Below are 20,761 nucleotides of genomic sequence, written 5' to 3' on the forward strand. Positions count from 1 at the left end.
GGTAGGTATTCCTTATTAACGAATCTCAATTAGCAATTCGTTATTAAGGAGTATAAAGGAATCGCTAATATTTTAGCGATTCCTACCTACATTCAATTTTGCCAGTCCCTAATAGCGAATCGGTAAAATTCGCTATTGAGGACGCGCAAATTTGAATTTACATCTGGCCCATAGTCTGCAAAAATCAATAATGTGATAATTGCACAGATCACTACATTGTGGCAGAGTCCCTGTTTCTGGTGTACTGTGCATTTCATATCAGATCTCAAACTCAGGGCGATGTGGAAAGTGTAAAACTACAGAAGGATATATTAGCACCAGCCACATCTTGCTATTTACTGGATCCCCTGTAGAACATGACTTTAGTCAGATTTCTAGCATTTATTTCCAAAAAATTCCATTCAGTCTTTCTTGTGCAGGAACATATCTCAGCCAATGTTTGATACCCACCTGTGTTCTTCTGGGTCTCCCCAGTGGGAGGGTATAAGACAAATATGGGTCTGCAATGAGTTTGGGAAACTCAATGGTGGTAAATCGGGTGCAGTGAATTTAGGAAATTTGGATATCAACTTGTAGCAAAATGCCGTTTTAAGGTATCTTTGTTCTGGTTACAGATACGACTTCAGGTCTGTACAGAAACAGACCACAATCAAATACGTTTCTCATCTACACATCAAAGTTTTTTATGGCTGGATGCCAGGTCTCCCTTACTCAGACTGGAAGATTTTGAGCTCTATTCCAAGCAAGATAAAGCTTTCTAATGTTCCTTCACACTGGATCATATCCCTGCCAAGCCGGGACTCCTAAGTGTGTATCTATGTGATTTATATGTGTACAGGGTACGCACAGGTGATTTACTAGGTGCAGTGCATTTAGGAAATTTGGTCAAAGGTATGACTCCTGGGTGGCATGGGAACATACCACAACTATACATTTGTAACATGTATACATCCTAACACTAGAGAACAAAAAAGCCATACATACGCCCCATAATGGTGGAGAAGTGTGGCTCACTGGTTAGAGTGGCGGACTCTGATGCAGAGGTCTAGCCCGCACCAGGGTTCAATTCCTGTCGCGGCAGGGTCTTCGGCTCAATGTCCTCGGACCCGATAATTCTCTCGCCTGGGTGCCTACTCTAATCATGGGTCCCACTCTGCAACTCTGGGCAATAGCTCGCTTAATCTCCACACCGGCCCTACCGCTAGGATGCCTGGCTTCACCTTGGGGTGCCCAGGAGTGGGCACCTCACAGGAACAGGCCAGGACAGGTTCTTCAGCGGCACAGCGCGGGGACACACTGGCTAGTGTAACCAGGGGCTTTATAAGCTCAGTATTATTATTATTATAATAGTTTCCTGGTGACCCTTTTTTAGTACATATATAAAAGGATTAATAATTCTAGCTAAATCAGTCTGACTAGAGGCAACAACGTTCCTTTTCTTTTGTGGATTCAGCCTCTTTACCAGAGGTAAAGACAGGATTTCTTAGCACGGTGGGCCTTTGGTTACATCATCCCACGAGTACACTCATTCCAATTCAATACACCCCCACAAGCAAAGGATGTTGTATTTATTTTATTAAAGTGTTTTCCTAAATGTACATTTAGCCATTGGCCTCTACACACTTCCATACTGCTAGTAATCTAATCTGGTGCCATAAAAAATACACTGGCGATTATTGAACTCCCACATGTCCCGTTCATGGATGGGGCGTTTTTTCCTGGAGCGGTTACTCTAAAGTGTGTGTAGTATTAGAATCCTACTGCACAGAATATTAACGAGAGTGCGATGGGGGCATGCCCTTAATTTGAGTTACCAGTTGTAAACCTCTTTGAGAGCCAGAGGCAGATCAATAAATGGGCAAGGCAAGCAATTGCCCAGGGCCCCTACCATCCAAGGGCAGCTGGAAAAGTGAGCTTTCGCTCTATTGACTTCTGTCTATTCTATTTTGGTATCTAAACTTCTCTGCCTACCTTTACTCTGACTCTGTCTTTCTCTCTACCCAGGGTAAGCTTAAGGATTTGTGGGGTCCCATGCAAGACATTTCAACAAAGTATAGCATATAATTTAGTATTACTGTAATCATGTGGGTTTGAACTAATAGGAAATTGGTAATAAAATCCAAAGATTTTCCGAACAGCCCTCCACCCTAGTATATCTTGTTCACAGCCCCTCCCCCCAAAAAAAATGTTTATGATGACACTGTTTAGAGCACTGTGCTCACTAAGCCACACATCAATATATATACACTCTGTTGCCCAAAGCACCCGTGTGTCTCCCATACTGTATTTAAACGGGGAGGCGCTTTTGGCCGCTCAACCTGCATTAAGGGAGGTATATTCTACTCTGTGCGTGGGTTTTATTTATTTGTGTTTTTTCAAAGAGTTCGAAAAAACTTTTACTTCCAACGTGAGCTTTAACTGAAAAAAGCAGGTACACAAGAGGAGAATAAAAGAGTTACACAACTTAGCATTTACGTCATGTATAATATTTAAAATGGCGCTGATTGCAGAAATGCTCAAGCGGGATGTCGGGTCAAAGGTTGAGCGTCCAGTTTTAGGTTACGCTTTGTAAAATGGCTAAGCAACCACCAGCAGACATACTTCGTTTTAGCAGACTGGACGGCGGCAGGGTCCTTCACATGCTGTTCCCAGGGCAGTTTCCCACATAACCACTGCAGCAGGCAATAGCCAAGGATTTCCAGGTCACCTCGTCTGGACGGGGCTTTGGGAGCCAGCGTGGAGGAGTAAAAAAAGAGAGAGAAAGATGGATGATTAGAAATAGAAAACCTTTTGACTGAACTTGAAATACGTAAAAGCCAAGCGGGCAGAGTGTTTTGTTTATTCAGCTGCAGAATAGCTCAAGCCGCCCGGGGTTTTTGGCCTTGGCCTTCAGACAAGCGGTGACTTGTTGCTGCTGAGAGTGGAGGGTCAGTTTCCTCACCTCCATCCAGCCCCTGCCTGGGCTGTCAGATGAACTTGATCCCCGTGTCCTCTGACATGATCCAGACAGCCTATAACCAGGCACCAACACTTTCTCAGAGAGCCAGGCAGTAAAACAAAGAAAGCCATGTCTGCGGCAAAATTGCTAACACATGTTTCAGGAAGTCCACGGGGTCTGCCCTGGCCACGCGCAGACCCTTCGAGCCCAGACTAAACACGGATGGACTTTCCTGCTCGGCTGCAATCGGGCGCATGACAAACCTGCCATCTAGTGGCGCTCAGCGCTCCCGCCTCAGCCGAACGGTAACTGCACGCGCAGTGAGCTGATGCTCTCCCCAGGTATAACCATAGCTTTGAAGAAGATGTTCCCAATTTAAAGTATACCACAAAACGGCAAAGAAAAAGCTAAGAAAAAACGTGCAGAGTAAATAAGATCAGAAAACAAAAGTAACCGTATCCAGTACATTTCATGGTATGCAGTATATTGCTCAAGTAAAAAAAAAAAATCAATATATGGATTTTAGATTTTTTTTTTAAACCTTCCTCGGATTTTAAACTACTATATTGACTATAACTTTATAATTTTAGGATTTCACTAACTGAACGTGTCTATTTTTAAATACAAACGTTATCAAATCTAATATATTGTGAATGTGTTGGTGTGCCTCGATCACAAAGTGCTTCGAAGCTTTAGGTGATGCATTTAGCGCTCTATGAAACACCAAAACAAAACAATGACACTGTGTCAGTCCACATCATTGGAACAAATATGCCGAACCCCATGCCAGGGTGTAAACAGGTTAAAAATGATATTGCAGTAAACTCTATATGCAACGGGCCCCGTGTCATTTTACGGGAAGCGCTTGCTGTAGCCAGTGCCGGCTTTTTAACACCCAGCACTTTACATGCTAGGATTTTTAAAACGTATCGTTTTCTAAACGTGAAACTACAAGTCAAATAAGTAACGGTCTGCTGGATAAAAACGCCAGGACAAGCTGAAGGGTGTCACTTGTTTATCCCTGCCTTTAGAAAGAAAACTAAGACTTCAAAGCATTGAAGCTACATTGTAACTTTGATTTGAGAGTATGTTTCCAAATGAATTAACTGTTCAGCAAAGTTTCGGTGGTGTCGAGCCCACATATGAGTAGCCAGCGCCAAAAGCCTTCATGGTTTCACTTTAGCGTCTGTGCATTCTCACAAGAGCAGAACACAAGACCAGCCCTACCTAACGCGCTGCACTCCGCTTGAGTCCAGCCCTCTACTGTGCTATTATGAATATCGAGTTTCTAAAAGCCCTTCAGTCTAGCAGTATGCTGCTGCCTCCCTTCGGGGGCTTTTTATTTTCAGCACTAGATTCAGAAAAGGCCTAATGCAAAACTTGGCCACTGGTATTAAAATGAACACACAATCGCTACCACGTGCTCTTCTGCAGTGATTCCAGCGGTCGTAAATCCACCAGTCACCGCGGAGAGATTTTAATAATGCACGCGCATTCACAACTTCTTTTCTGTCAGTTACACTACTCTTCAGTTCCGGGGCGTCTCGTTTTCAAAAATGGCGTCATGTCACAATAGCTGTTAAGGTTTCCGTAGGCTTATGTGTGACATTTACATGTTTTCAGTGCTCATATGTGTGACATTTCATTGTCGTTTGTATGACACTGCGACACTCTAGTGCAAGTAGAACAAGAATTCAAGTGATCGTAATACCACTTTTTATTTAATCTAATGGTCTAGAAATTGCTCCATAGGGTCTCGGAGGTAGTCAGACCCTGTAGTCAAGCATTCTTCAAGGGTTCACACCTGCTGGCATACCTACTCACATACAGAACGCATACTCTGGCCTCTGACAGCACAGCTATGTTAGCTTCCACAGATATAACACGCTCTGCTTGCACTGATCTCATCTACTGCTTCACTATGATGCCAGATTTTAAAACACCAAATCAAACAACAAAAATGTCTATGATCACTCATAGCTGGGACCTGCTCACATGAAGTCCTGTGCCTGAGTGGCATTTCGACTGCCAAACTACCCGTTCTCCAATGATACATTAGGGATTTCAGAGTTCATCTGGGTGTTCATTTTGATTACTTGGATACAAGTTTAGATTTTATGTAGCAGATTAATTCAGAGCTGCCAGATGGGCCATGCCTAACCTACCCACGTTCTCTCACTGACGCGCCCTACCCTCCCCATAACAGAAAATGGAAGCTTCTACATCTCCGCAGTTCTGACTCTGACCTTCCAATTCTGAAACTAAAATGGAAGACAATGGCAATCAGTGGGATCAAAGATTCCCCTGTGCTCCAACTTTGTCACATGCTCTGTTCCCATCTGTAAGCTAAATACACACACCACTGCCCAAATCTTCTATCCACCTTCACGCATCCACCTCACAATCAGAATAAAACAACTACTTTTGCTCGCCAACTTTTACCCCAACCACCAGTATACCAGTTCATCATCCATTACCAGGTGTCTCTCTGGAGATATTTTTGTTCTTTGAGGTTTATGAATCAGTTTATGAGACTCCCCAGGTTGTCTCGACCGGTCATCTGTTTTCACACATTTTATGTGTAGTTACCAGAGGTCTTCATGTTGGTGCTCACGAGTGCACTGAAAGCTAATTACCCGTGTATTTACTTCGGGGTATTCTCAATTGCATAACATTATTGAATTTTATGATCATATCTATGTGCTCACCCAGAAGATGGGGCACGTTACGTATTGGCCTTATCATCAGGGCTATGTGTCTTGTTCCGTCCCTTTTTGCCACTTCATGGTCCCCTGTTGGACAGAATTCCCAACTGTTACTTGACTCCTAATTGGTGTATGAAATAGGAGGCAGCTGCCTATTGAAATATTTTAGTGTTTTTTACTTAATACATTTATTTGCGTGTCTCTCTTACAGTGTGACTTCCAGGGACACCTATCACAGTGTCAACCCGGATTTTAGTGCATCACTCACTGAGATTTGATCACTACACGTTTTTGAGGTATTTCTGAGCGTGTTTATTTGATTTGTGTGTTTTGAAACGTTTGTGCCTAATCAGATAGCTGCACTACCATTTGTTTGTGTATCTTCTGTGAAGATAGCCCATGTATGGTGGATTATAAATATCCGTATTAATTGTTTCCAATACAGGAAGACTCATTTGAAATCACATTTCAGCGTCAGGACCGTTTTCTTGTTCCATTCACACTTGCATTTCGTATCTAATTAGAAAGTGTGTGGACCGCACTACTTATAGACAGGTAGAAATTACTCTTCTTAAATAAGAATATAGTGCCGGCCAGCGCTTTCAACATAGTTGCGTGTGCACAATTAATTGTGCTATATGTTATGTTTACAGCTCTAATTCGTTACCAAAGATTCCGTGTACGCAATTCGTGGGGCCTCATACTGCAGTGCCGTTGGCGTTCAAATATATCTTTGGTGAGTTGTGTGCATGTGTATTCTTTGTTCATTGCTCGCGATACATTTAGTTACAATGTGGCGCTTAGGCCGGCTAACAGTTGATTTTAACAATCAAATACTGGTGTCGTCCTAGTGGCACTATGTTACTTAAAACACGTTTATGTTATTATTTTTCTCTGCTGTTGTGATCATGTAGAAACTCGTTTTGGATTTTTGTGTTTCGTTGTCTTTTCTTCTCTTCTCGCTCTCTCATCAGCTTCTTCTTTGCTCATCTGGTTTTCTTATTGTATGGGGCTTTCTCTCTGTTCCTTGCGTTTTATTCTCGCATTTTCCTTTCTGTTATACCTTGATCACACATGTCACTGGGTGTTAGACATATTGTTACATGACATGTAGTGTTAACTTGCATGTATAAGTTCGACTATTTGAACATGATGTCATCAAGACAACTAGGGTGACAATCTTGCCTTATATATATAACAAGATGGAATACCATTGGCCCGGTTCAATGTAACAAACCTCCCTTTTATTTGTAATCATGAAGGTTTTCTTTGATATTGTATGGTCCTTCAACATATTTAATATCAATTGAACTTGGACACTTGTGTATATATAGGATATTTGTGTTAGATAACTGTATTAGTCTCACTGTGTTGTATTAATGAAATGTTTTTATAATTATGTCTACATATATCCTGATTATTGTATGGTTATACTTACAGCCCTGAGGAAGCCCAATCTGGGCGAAACACGTTGGCTATCATTTCTGTCAAGATATTATTTGAAGACTCCAATAAAAATATTTGAAGAACAACTTGAAGGACCGCTACTCTCTGTGTGAACACATATGAACACTCTTTGTTGAAAAATAACTCAATTGATGCACTGTATTCTATACTGTTGCCTCTCTGTTCTCTAATTTTTTTTATGAATCACCCTCCTTGATTACTCAGTAGTGAGTGCAGCTGTGAGAGACTGAGATGCTGCATGAAGCCACCAGTTAATGTGATTTAAATCATCTAGTAGTGACCAGATGTTACTAGTGCAAGTGTCAGAGTAGGTGTGAGTGCAAGCAGTGGTGCAGGGGTGAATGCTAGTGCTAGAAAAGGTGTCAGTGTTGGTGTGAGAGGTTCCTTAATGATGCCAGTCCAAGTGTGAGTTAAAGTGCCAGTACATGTTATGGCGCAAGTGCCAGCAAAGGCATCAGAGTGGCGAGTCAGCTTACTGGTGCAAGTTCCAGTGCAGCCGTGAGTGAGGTGCGCATGAGCTCACTTTTTATCTTCCATTGCAGGTGGAAGGAAGGTTACCCATATTTGTGGCAGTGAGGTGTGAGTGAGGTTACCGGTCTAAGTAAATATCAGTGGCATTGTGAGTGCAGGTGCGAGTGAGTTTACTGGTAAGTGCCACAGCAAGTGTGAGTGCAGGTGAGCATGCAGGTGTGCCTGCACGTACCAGAGCACGATTGACCTCTGGTTTAATTTCAAGGGTTTGTGCTTTAGCACTGCTATGTGTAACATGCACATCCTGCTTCTGAAGTTTAAGCCAGAAGGAGTAAAGAACAGCTCATTCAATGCTCCATTTTAAAGTTGTGGGCGTTCAAAAACTTCAAAGAAGTTTTGGCACACAACGAGAATGCTCTGTGAAATGTGCAACAAAGACCTATAACAAAATAAACTGCAATTTACTGGTACTATATCTGGATAGAAACACAAGCTACCTTGACAATAACATGATCTCCAGGATGATACATTTACTTGGAAACTAGTGCTTAGAGAATGTAACTTCACATTTTATCATATAATGACAATTGCTTCCTTGTATTCCTAAACGTTCTCAGAAACACCCTGCTTTTAACATTCAACTGATCTGCTTTAGTGATGTTCCTTTTGTTTAATAATCAGTGAATCCTTTTCTTTTAACTAAATGGTTATTGGCTGGGCATGAACAAAGACACTTGGAAATAGCGACTAACCAATATTAGAAAGAGGGATGTCCTCGTACTGTCGCTGCAACTTATGTGATTCAGCTGTAGTCTACGTACATACACTGACTGGGGAAGGCCTTGTCATGGTGAGCTGCAAAGATCCCTCCCTCAGCCACAAACTCCATCCGGTTATGACAGATTCACTCTCCACACAGCAGGTGCTGACTACAGGAGGCTGTTGCTTGGATGTCTGTCTCTCTCTCGTTGAGTCTCTCTCTCTCTCTCTCTCTCTCTCTTTCTGGTTGAGTCTCTCTCAGCGGCGTAGGAAGGGGGTGCGGTGGGTGCGGGCCGCCCCCGGTCTCTACACTGAGGGGGGGGAGGGTGGGGGTGACAAAATAGCAAAAATATGTACGTACTGAAACTTTTTAGTTCAGTCACCAAATGCAACGAAACGCGGCCAGGGCCGGACTGGCCATAGCGGGCACCGGGCAATCCCCCGGTGCGCTGTACTGGTGGTGGCCGGTTTTGGGCCCCCTGGGGGCCGTTTTTGCAGCAGCGCTGCAAAATCGGCCCTGTAACAAAATCGTCCGAAAACCGGCCCCAGGAAAGAGCTCTGCGGCACCCCCAACCCACCCCTCCCTCCCCCCGAGTGGGGAGGGGTGCCGGCTGAGCACTTTGCCGGGGCCGGTTGTGGTTCCCAGTCCGGCCCTGAACGTGGCTGCACTTTACGCGGGGTGACAAGAAAATTTTCACACAGGGTACCACCTGACCTTCCTTCACCACTGGTCTGTCTCGTTGAGTCTCTCTCTCTCGTTGAGTCTGTCTCTCTCTCTCTTTCTGGTTGAGTCTCTCTCAGCGGCGTAGGAAGGGGGTGCGGGCCGCCCCCGGTCTCTACACTGAGGGGGGGGGAGACAAAATAGCAAAAATATGTACGTACTGAAACTTTTTAGTTCAGTCACCAAATGCAACGAAACGCGGCCAGGGCCGGACTGGCCATAGCGGGCACCGGGCAATCACCCAGTGTGCCGTACGGGTGGGGGCTGGTTTTGGGCCCCCTGGGGGCCGTTTCTGCAGCATTGCTGCAAAATCGGCCCTGTAACAAAATCGTCCGAAAACCGGCCCCAGGAAAGAGATCGGCAGCACCCCCAACCCTCTCCCCCCCCCCGAGTGGGGAGGGGGTGCTGGCCGAGCACTTTGCCGGGGCCGGTTGTGGTTCCTAGTCCGGCCCTGAACGCGGCTGCACTTTACGCGGGGTGACAAGAAATTTTCCACACAGGGTACCACCTGACCTTCCTACACCACTGGTCTCTCTCGTTAAGTCTCTCTCTCTCTCGTTGAGTCTGTCTGTCTCTCTCTCTCTAGAAACACTACATTGGGATTTAACTTAACTCTTGCAATACTTTAAACGTCTAATTCATAGCATATTTGGGCTATTTTAGGTGTGCAGAAAATCAGTCATTCTTAGATGTTTCTAACTATGGGTGGGAAATTTCAGGGTTTCAACAACTTATTGACAGTTCTGATATATTCGTATAAGTAGCCTAGCTTTAGACTTTGGTTCACTGCAGTTGTAAATATCAACATATTTTAAACTAGAAAGTTCTGAAGCAAATAAGTCAGTGAATGATTACACTTTTGTCAAGGATGAGACTGGTATTCACTAAGCATTTTTTTATGTGTAGGTCTGGCGTTAGCAAAGATTTTAACATGTAGGCGAAAGTATCCCCTGCCGTGCTTTAGAAGTATACTGCAAGTCACTGAGGAATTCCATGACCAAATGGAGGAATGAGGCCGAAGGCCAAGCTGCTTTATAAGGTTATGGAATTCAGAAGTGATTTGAAATATCTATCTCATGTATAGCAGGGGTACTTTATTTCTTATAGTACATGCTCACACCATCACCTTGCCCACAAACATCTTAAATCTTTGGTGCGTAGCTCGTTCATATGAAAGAGAGAACATGTATGCTAACACGAAAAATACAAATAGATTCTCTAGTACAAAATGAAACATAAAAAACTATTACATGTTTGTTACAAAAAGATATTCAAAGCAGTTTATTACAAGTTAGTTAAAAAGAAAGATGCAGTGGGAACACGTAGAAAGACACATTTTTGTATAATTATCCAAGAACTGCAAAAAATAAACATGTTGCCATAAATATCTTCTTTCTGCTTGTTACTGTACAGAGCATTTTCTTTCTTTAAACAGCTGCTTTAAATATGGTCTGTGACCTGACTGGCTACTGGCTTGCACTGCCAAAGCCAAAGGACAGAACTCTCCAATCTTCGCCCTATCTCTCTTCTGCCCCTCCTGAGTAAACTAGCCGAGAAACATGTTAACACCCACATGTCCAGTTTCATAGAGGCGACAGGGGGCCTGGACCACTCACAATCTGGGTTCAGGCCCAACTACAGCACCGAATCAGCACTCCTCTCCGTGACCGACAACATCAAGATGTCACAAGATAGAGGAGGCTCAATGATTTTGGTGCTGTTAGACCTGTCGGCCGCTTTTGATACTGTGTCTCATAAGATTCTCATGAGCCGTCTAAAGGGAGTGGGCATTGGAGGACAGGCCCTTTCTTGGTTGGAGAGTTTCTTGTCCGGGCGCTCACAATCCGTCAGCTTGGGACCCTATCGTTCCTCCTCTAGGGTGCTCACGAAGGGGGTGCCACAGGGCTCATGCCTAAGCCCCACATTGTTTAATGTGTATGTGGCCCCCCTTGCTGAGACTGTGAGGAAATATGGATTCACTCCGGTGTCTTACGCTGACGACACCCAACTCCTCTACCCTTTCCATTCTCTCAGCGCTAATGTCAGGGAAAATTTCGCCGAAGGAATGAGGGCTATCTCCAATTGGATGGCTTCCAACCGTCTCCAATGTAACGTTGGGAAGACGGAAGTAATGCTTTTTGGAAAAGCATCTATACTATGGTCCCCCGATTGGTGGCCCCTGGACCTAGGTCCTGTACCTTCCCCAAAATTGACAGTAAAGAATTTGGGGGTGAAGTTAGATCAAAATCTAACTTTAAAAGAACATGTGAACGCGATCGCTGGGGCATGTTTTCACACCATTGGACTACTGAGACGAGTCTTCCCCTATCTCCCAGACAACTACAGAAAGACCCTTGTTCAGACCATGGTAATAAGTCGCCTTGACTACTGTAACGGGCTCCTGATACAAGCTAACGAGGATGCCATAAACCGTCTACAGGTGGTACCGAATACGGCGGCAAGATTGATTTTGAATGCCCCTCCAATTACCCCCTCCAAGCCTTTACTAAGAGAACTTCACTGGCTCCCAATACGGCAGCGTGTCAAATTTAAAATCTGCTGCACCGTCCACAAGTGCCTGTTCGGGAACGGACCCAAATATCTGAGTCAAAAACTATACCCTTACAAACCAGATAGATCCCTACGTTCAAGTAACCAACTGCTGATAAAAACCCCTCTTGTAAAAAAGACCAGACAGGGTGGCCGTGCCTTTTCTTTGGTAGGGCCTACCCTCTGGAATAACCTGCCCTTCAGCATAAGGCAAATTTCTAACCATCTCGCCTTCAGGAAAAAGTTTAAAACTATACTGTTCCTAGAAGAATAATTGGATCGTTCTGCTTACCAGATCACAGCTCATCTGTTACAACCTCCCCAAGACTACATCTAATGAGCAAAGCGCGGAGATACCCCGTAAGGGGTCTATTCTTGCGCTATACAAGAAATTAAATAAATAAATAAAGTGTATTTATTTCATTTAAATAAAACCATAGCATTCTCTACAGTAGACAATAAAAATTTGAATCTTAAAATGATTAAAAACATGATAAAAGAGCAGATATTTGTAAATTAATAAATACATTGTCCAGGGACATTTATAGTCCAATCATTTAGCTTAGATGCAGGGAGAAGTTAAAACAAACTGCACAGATTAATCTCCCATATGCCCCTCTTATGCCATATTTTATAGCTCCTGAGTTTCTCCTTGCAAAAACAAGGGAACTGATGCAAGCCAAGCATAGTCTTATTTGGAATTTCTCGCAGCAACTTATATCATCTCAATCCTGCTTCCAAGTTAAAGTGCAATGATGTTAGTGCAAATTTAGCTAAAAAGTGCAGAAATAGTAAAATTGTAAACTAGAACAGGCAGTACAGTTGCGGGAAAAGGTGAAAGAAAGTGCACAGACTAATCTTCTATATGCCCCTCCGATGCTATATTGTATAGCTTCCGAGTTTCTACATGCAAAAACAGGAAAATTGGTGCAAGCCAAGCACAGTCTTAATTGAAATTTCTCGCAGCAGCTTATATTGTCTCTACCCTGTTTTCATGATAAAGTGCAAAGGTGTCAGTGCAAATTTCGCTAAGCAGTTTAAAAACAGTAACATTTTAAAAGAGTACAGGTAGTATCGCCACGTCCATACACTATTTTCTTAATGACCTAAAGTAGAGATGGAAATATAGGTGCGAACCATACCAAAGGAAGAATGAAGTGAAGACACTATTACAGACCCATAACGGCAGTCGAAGTTCTTATTGTGCCGGCTGCAAAACAGTCATCGATCCTTTTGCTGCCAATAACCTGTCCGCTTTTATAATAAATTTTATAAAGGGCAGCAATTGCTTGGGGGGTTTCACCCTTCCAACAGAATAGCAGTAGGCACAGTTACGTCAGAACTTAACTGTAATAAATTATTAGAGTTGAGTTCTGACTTTATTTCTTTATAATCGACAACTAGGTGAGTCACAAGTAACCGAATATAAGAAATTAGAGACAGGTTGCAGAATACCATGTATTATAACGAAATTAGACCCACATTTTTATACAGGGATTGCAGCATCCCATCTATTATAATGAATAAAGTACCCCCTGATGTATGTTATATTCAAGTCACAGAGGATTTCTGTGACTATTTAGACACATGAGTTCGAAGGCCAAGCTCCTTCATAAGGTCATGGTGCTCAGAGGTGACTAGTAAAAACATAAAAATATTCGGCAGGTTGTACTTTATTCCTTATAATACACGGCCACACCATAACCCTTTCAACAAACCACTAACCTCACCGATGCAGTGCTCTTTCATATGAAAGAGATAGGATGTTTATAAACTTGAAGAATGAAATTAGACGTTCTAGTGTAAAAGCTGTAGCTCAGAATGTGTAGAAATATTGAGAGATTCTATCTTGTCCATATTTACCAAAAGTGTGCGAAACAAAAATTATGTCCTACACTTAACTCCTTTCAACATATCTGTATTTATGTAGAAAAACAGCAGAAGTAGGATAGACCACATTTTGTTTTAGTTTATTGCCTTTCCCTTCAGTTGCTGGCAGTAGTCATTGTGACGTCAGAACTCAACATTAATAACTTATTACAGCAGTAGGGTATGTCTTTATTATAGGTGACTAGGGACGTTGCAAGTCACATTTAAATAAGGAAATTACAGATAGGTTTTTGTACAGGAATTGCAGAGTCCCATGAATAGCATACTTTGAAGTACTTATGACTTTGTTCCCACAAAGGAGAATCTTGGGATGTGCAAAAACAGCACCCAGAAGGACCTGCATGGAGAGGTACTGCGCACACAGAGTCCAGAGGACACACCCTGCATCCAAAGATCTTTGTGGCCAAGGATAGCAGGCAAAAGAGGTGGTCAATGGGCACACAGTCTGCCCATAGGTACAGCCTCGGGCTTAGATCATTGCGTGGTAAGGGCAAGAGTACCACACAAAAATTGTGACCTTTTGTCATGCTCCCTATTCCAGGCACATCTGGCATGGCCAATAGATGGATATGCAAGACTAGCTAGTGGGTGAGGGGGATTGGGCATGGAGCATGGATATGGCCTACACCTTATGCCCAGCAGGCTGAGGGGGGCACATGGCTTAGATGTAAACTATGCCATAGATGAAGAGAATGCCCAGCAGGCTCTGGCAAGAAACGTAGGGAATAGTGTAGACAGGGCATGGTTGTAGGACGTGATCTGTGATTAGAGTCCCCATGGCCCGCACAAAGCATTGCTTCGCATACACTGGTGTCACAGAAAGTGGACTCTTGGTGTTGTAGTCAGATAGGCCCTATGAAATCTGTGTTACAGGTAAGGGCATAGAACGTGGGCTTATGCCACACCCAACAACAGGAGCCTTGTGGTAATGGTTGAAGCTGGATTAACTGTGGATTGTTAGATGTATTTTAGGTTAAATCACATTCATAAAGGAGCTTCAATTGATATTATTTAAAGATATGTGCATGGATTCTTTTTAGTGAAATGATTGGTAATTCATCTTAGTAAGTGACCATAATGTACTACAATTTAGCTTTTTCCATTTAAAAATACATTCACAGGATGTGCAGAGAGGGCAAGAGTTATGGGGGACTGAGTCTCAAATTTAGAATTGTTCCTTCAAACTCCCAGAGAAAATTGCTCAAGCACATTGCAGTAATTACTGTTTTTGCTCCTGCTCTGAATCGTTTGTGATTTTAGTGTAATCCGTTTTATAAATGTTAGCATAAGAAAGAAAGAGACCTCTTAATAAATTTGTTCTCAGGCTGGTGGGGGACAAAAAAGTAAATAATAAACCATTCAAACCAGGTGAGACCAAAACTCCTGCATTCATTTGTAATCATTGAGAACCACAGAAGTGGATCAGGTTCTTAAGCTTCTTCACTCTGATTGGTCAAAAGGAGACAATTATTGTTTTGCGCAACTGCACCTTGTGTTGTAGAAAAACAATCTGCGCTGATATATAAAACCATACTTAAAAAAAAAAGTGAGGGCCCAAGCTCACTGGGTAAGATCATGGGCCCATACCCTGGGGCTCTGAGATAACGAGGACTAGCCTGAGAGCACAGAGGCGTCGGAAGCACAGAGGACACAGCCAGGCTGTTGATCCTGTGCCCAGTAGGCTCTCAATAAGGAGGCCAATCAAAGGCAATAGCCAAAGATCACATGTGATCTGAAAGGAGAGGGGACATAGGGTTTGGCCTACGACTATGCTCTGCTTTTTTGAGGAAAAGTGTTCTTCTGGTCGGCATCATTTGTACCGGGACTCCACTGCTTTTTTATTGCCCTCTCGTGTGAAACACTTCCAAACGACCCACCTGGTCGTTTCTGCTGATGCCTGAGGAAAATCTAACTACCACGACAACAACCATCTTGCAGCCTGCATTTCTACCCAGGAACTGTCGCACATCCAACCCCCCCCCCCTGTTCTTTGCAGTTCACCAGAAAGCCACGAGGCACTCACACCCTGTGTAAATGATTCGTTTCCCATATCCGCTCCCAGCCTAGTAAACATCCTTGACACCGTGATCAGGTTATCTGGACAATGGTCTGACTGCTGGGCCTTGATCAGGGTGATTAAACAATGACCTGAAAGACCGGGCTTTGATCAAGCTGAGTGGACAATGACCTGAAAGACCGAGCTTTGATCAAACTGAGTGAACAATGATTTGTGTACCAAGCCTACACCAGGTCACCATCTACAAACATCGTCTGGATCTGGTTATCAACTGCAAACACTGACCTGATTGAACAATGAACTAACAGCCAAAAGATCAGAATGAAAAAGTATAAAAGGCTTGTAAGCTGCGGACTAAAGCAGCAGCCTCCTCTGTCTTGTTTCTGACGAGCTTGGGACTCTGTTCCATAGCCCGGGCTATTTGAATAAATCTGGGTTCCTCCTGCAGATGAAGGCTCCTGTGTCTTCTTTTACTATGTATGAAGGGTATGGAAGGCTTGGGCGGTTCCCCCGCTGCCGAGACCCAGTAAGTGGGTTAATCCGGTTCTTCAAATGGCGCCCGAACAGGAACTCCACGAGCACGAAGGTCAGGCCCAGTGGATGTGAGGAGGTGCACGGAGAGACTCCGACTGAGGTACCCTACCCAAGGGATTCTTGCAATCCGGTAAGCCGAACGACTCACCCACTGTTCCTCCCCACCCGGTCTGGGCCACATGACCGCGTTCTCGCTTGAGTCCCCTAGCAAGTAATTTCTGGAGCAGGACACAGCCCTACGTCTGCAGAAGAGAACTACCCCTGTAAGGTAAGGGTGGACTGATCACCCACCAAGTCTGTATGATTCTGTTATTGACTTCTGCAAAAGCCAAGCGAGCAAGGTGAGTTTTTTAAAACCCGCTGGTGTCTGTTCTGTATGATTCTGCCTTTATTGACTTTTGCAAAAGCCAAGCAAGCAAGGTGAGTTTTAAAACCTGCTGGTGTCTCTTATCTGTTTTCAAGCATGCCAGTCAGTAGTAAGTTCAAGAGATTATGTTGTTGTATGTGTACGCAGGACTCCCAGCTGGAGGCGGCTTGTCCGCTTCCTCCAGAAGAGACCCCTGGCCATACGATGTATGTTAAACATGGCCCTTCTGCCATAATGTATTCCTCATTCTGGGTAAAATATATGAAACAAAGTAACGCGGAATTACGGTGGCCACTTTATGTTTCCTTTAATTCCCAAGTTCTCGCCAACTTAGAGGAACAATTAATGAAAAGAAAAACACGCCCGTCTATGTTTGAATCTGTCTGATTTTGGAGGAAAGAGATAGAGCAGAGAGCTAGAAAGCAGGAGGCTCAAGAAAGAAAACTGGAACGTATGTCAATGGCCGACCACGCCAGAGAAAATTTACAAAATCAAATGACAAAATCGGTAGAAATAGCCGATAGGGAGCATGGGGCTCGGGTACAACAGTGTTATCCAGCTCGTGAGGAGAAATGAAAGGGCCATATGGAAGGGGAGAAGAAGGTGATGCCTTGCTTGATACCATGCAAGAAAGCCCTCCTGCATATGCCCCAATGTACCCTGCCCTGACGCCTCACACCCCACATGTCCCCCCGCCACAGCCCACTCCTGCCCCCACTGCCCCTCTTACTGTTCTCCCTGTCACACCAACACTCCCGATTTTTCCTATGACACCGACCACGCCCGCTCACCCTGTCCTTGCTGCGGGAATGACAACAAGTCTCCATCCGCCCAACCCCTGCGTCTTTACCCCTACACACCCTTTTCCTACTTCCCCCTTGGTCTAGAGTTAAGCAGGATTTATATAAATTGTTGAATTCCCCCCGACTGTCCTCCTTGCGCTCTGCAGTCAGCTTTTCGACCCTTTAAGAAAACGATCTACAGAGGCAACAGTGTGAATGTTGGATAAGTAACGGTAATATTTATGACTTTAAAGAAATATGGTCCATCTTTTCCCAGTGGACGATTATGGAACATACCACCTGGGCTGAATACATGTGTACCCTGGTCATGCAAAGATTTGAGAATGCGCTTATGCAGATACCCACCAGATTAATGGATCTTAGGTCGCAAATAAAAAGAGTCGATGTTCAGGGAGAGGGGATGTTTGGCACTATGTCTGCTTTAATGGCTTACTGTGATATGACCGCTTTTCCCAACACCCCTCTAGAAACAGCTATGCCAATGAGAGAGGCAGCCCCTGCCTTTGTTAACGCACTTACCGATGCCCAAAATAATGGCCAAGGGGCTGTTGAGGTACACTGGCGCAGGCTTTGGGTTCATGTTCCTTGGAAAAGGTCAGAAGTAATGCAGTAAAAAGGACAATTACCAGATCCCCGGAAGAATCCGTCTGCCTTTTACAGAGAATTAGGTCAGATTATATCTGCAGGTACTCTCATTCTTGAGGATATAGATTTACTTTTTGGTACAGTTGTCCCCACTGATATTTGGGACAAAATTGGACATACTGACCATGAAGTAGCGTTGGGAGGTAAATGGGCTGACCTAGAGGCTATGGAAGAAGCAAGGGTAGGAGGGACTAAACCAGAAGCTGCCATCCTGACTTTGCCCGGTAAAATAATAACGTTTATGTAAACACTTTTGCCGGAAACTGTCATTAACTGGGATAAAATAAACGCCTGTCGGCAGCGAAAAGATGAGAATGTGGCTGACTTCTTTACCCATTTTGAGACAGAATACAAGGGACATAGTGGTTTGGATCCCCGAACCCCAGGTTCTGGCCCAGTATTTGTTGATAAGTTTGTCAGCAACTTGCTTCCTGAGATCTCCACTAGGCTTAAGAAAGTTGAAAGTATGTGGTCTGCCCAAACTATGACTGGTATCTTGGCTATGGCATAATATCACAAGAATAGGGAGAATGAAGATAGAGACAAGGAAAGTAAGAAGGTTAGGGATCTTAAGACTAAGGCACTTCTGCAGCAGGCTTACCCTCCCCGAGGTCCCGATGCCCGCGGGAATTTGAGACCTCAACCCCAACCCCCTCCGAGGGCTCGCCAGTCTACCCCCTCTAGCCCTCAACGTACGGGAGCCCTCCAAACAGATCAGTGTGCTTATTGTAAGGGGTACGGCCATTGGATAGATGAGTGTCCTGTGTTAGCTGAAAACATCCGATCAGGGAAGACTCGGCCTCACGCTCCCAGGGAGGGGAGGCCGACTAGAAACCATGGCGCTCCCCATCCACGGGATAAAGAACGCAGGCCCAGGGTTGACGCTCCCATCCGGCAGCGCCACACCAAAAGGTTTGATGGGTACGAAGCAACACGCACTTATTACAATGATGATTATGATGAAGTTGATGAGACAGGGTCCTACCAAGCATAGGACAGCCAGGAAAGGGGTATTACCAGAGTGCAAATTCCAGTGGATCAAAGGGGCCCGTATATTCAAATGTCAGTTGTGGGGAACAATCAGAATTTTCTTTTGCATACTGTGGCCACCAGGTCTTCTATTGCACATCTGTCAGTCCCAGAGGCACCCCTTTCTGGCAAAATGAATGTCTCCGTGGGTTTTGCAGGAACACCTGTGACCAGCCCTGTCTCTGAACCCCTTCCCCTCGATACTGGCCCTGCATATGTTGACGCTCCCTTGGTCCTTACTACAGGTTGCAGTGAAAACTTGTTAGGCATGGATTTACTGAAAGCTCTGTATGCAACCATATCATGTAGTCCCCAAGGTGTATCCCTAACAACTTCTCCCACCGCAGCTTCCTATATGTACCTGTCCGGTCCCCTACCACCAGAGTTGCAGTCTTTACCATCCTCCCTCTGGGCATCATCAGGCACTGATGTAGGTTGTCTCAACATATCCCCTCATGTTGTACGCATCCAGCCAGGTGCACTTCTCTCCCGCCTCCGGCAGTATCGACTGCCAGCGGAAGGAGAAATGGCCCTTTTAACAATAATATCTGAATTAATGGACAAGGGCGTAGTGGAGGAAACACGTGGCAATATGTGTAACAGTCCCATTATTCCCGTTCTTAAAAAGACAAATGGAGATGCTCTCTCCCCTAAAATATACCGATTCATGATTGACCTGAGAGCCCTTAACAAAATAACAATATCCCAATATCCTGTTGTCCCCGACATTACAGCCCTCTTAACGATGGTCCCTTCTGACGCAACGCACTTCTCTGTCATAGACCTGAAAAATGCTTTTTTCAGCATTCCTATACATCCTGACAGCAGACATTTAGTTGGTTTCTCCCTTGGTGGGCTGAGCTTTAGATTCTGCCGCGCCCCTCAAGATTTCACCGAGAGCCCCAGTATCTATAGTCAAGCCCTAAAAAAGTCAACTAGATTCCTTGGAACTCCCTGATAATTCCACACTATTACAATATGTAGATGACCTCCTCATTGCTGCAAATTCTGCCCCAGCATGTAAAGAAGCTACTCTGTTTGTTACGCCACCTTGCCCTCCATAATCACAACGTCTCTTTGAAAAAGCTTCAGTTTTGTAAGGAGAAGGTGACCTATTTAGGTCATCTCCTCTCGAAGAAGGGAAGGCATCTCACCGCTGATCGTGTAGCCATTATCAATGCTATGAAGGCCCCACGAACACAAAAGCAGGTGCAAGCCTTCATAGGCCTAACCTCATACTGTAGACAGTGGATTTCCAATTTTTCGGCCATGGTCAAACCTCTTCTTGCCCTCACCACTAAAGACATATCAGACAGTTCCTTTCCATGGACTAGAGAGCATGCACAGGCCTTCCGAAATTTAAAAAAGGCTCTGTGTACTGCTCCAGTCCTCGGTACTCCTGATTATAACAAACAATTTTTTTCTTTTTGTACATGAGAAAGACAGCTGTGCATGCGCTGTCTTGTCCCAGATGTTCGGAGGTCACCATCGGCCATGTGCCTATTTTTCAGCAACCTTAGATCCTGTTGCAAGGTCTCTCCCAGGATGCCTATGGGTGACTGCTGCGGCCGCCCTCATGGTCCGTCAGAATGCGGGGATCGTCATGAACTCCCCCCTGACTCTGATGGTCCCAAATTCTGTAGATACCCTCCTTAATAACACCAAGACACAGTACCTCACTAGCGCACGACTCACAGAATATGAACTGACAATCTTTGCCAGCCACATTAACATCAAAAGATGCACTGTACTAAACCCCGCCACATTACTCCCACTGGATACTCAGGATGCCCGCTTAGACCCACATGACTGCTTATTAAGGACAGAGGAGGAGACAAAGGGACGGGTTGACTTACAGGACTCCC

The 20,761-nt window shown here is 44.4% G+C and overlaps 1 protein-coding gene across 1 annotated transcript in view; it reads right to left on the minus strand.

The window, feature by feature from the left end:
• Nucleotides 1–20,761, minus strand: part of VRK2 (VRK serine/threonine kinase 2) — a 424,890-nt gene that overhangs the window by 138,683 nt on the left and 265,446 nt on the right. Inside the window, 1 exon segment of the mRNA XM_078649306.1 lies at nt 2,602–2,722. Within this exon segment, the coding sequence (XP_078505432.1) occupies nt 2,602–2,722 (121 nt within the window).

The sequence above is a fragment of the Lissotriton helveticus genome, chromosome 6, assembly GCF_964261635.1.
Source record: "Lissotriton helveticus chromosome 6, aLisHel1.1, whole genome shotgun sequence".
NCBI classification, from domain to species: Eukaryota; Metazoa; Chordata; class Amphibia; order Caudata; family Salamandridae; genus Lissotriton; species Lissotriton helveticus.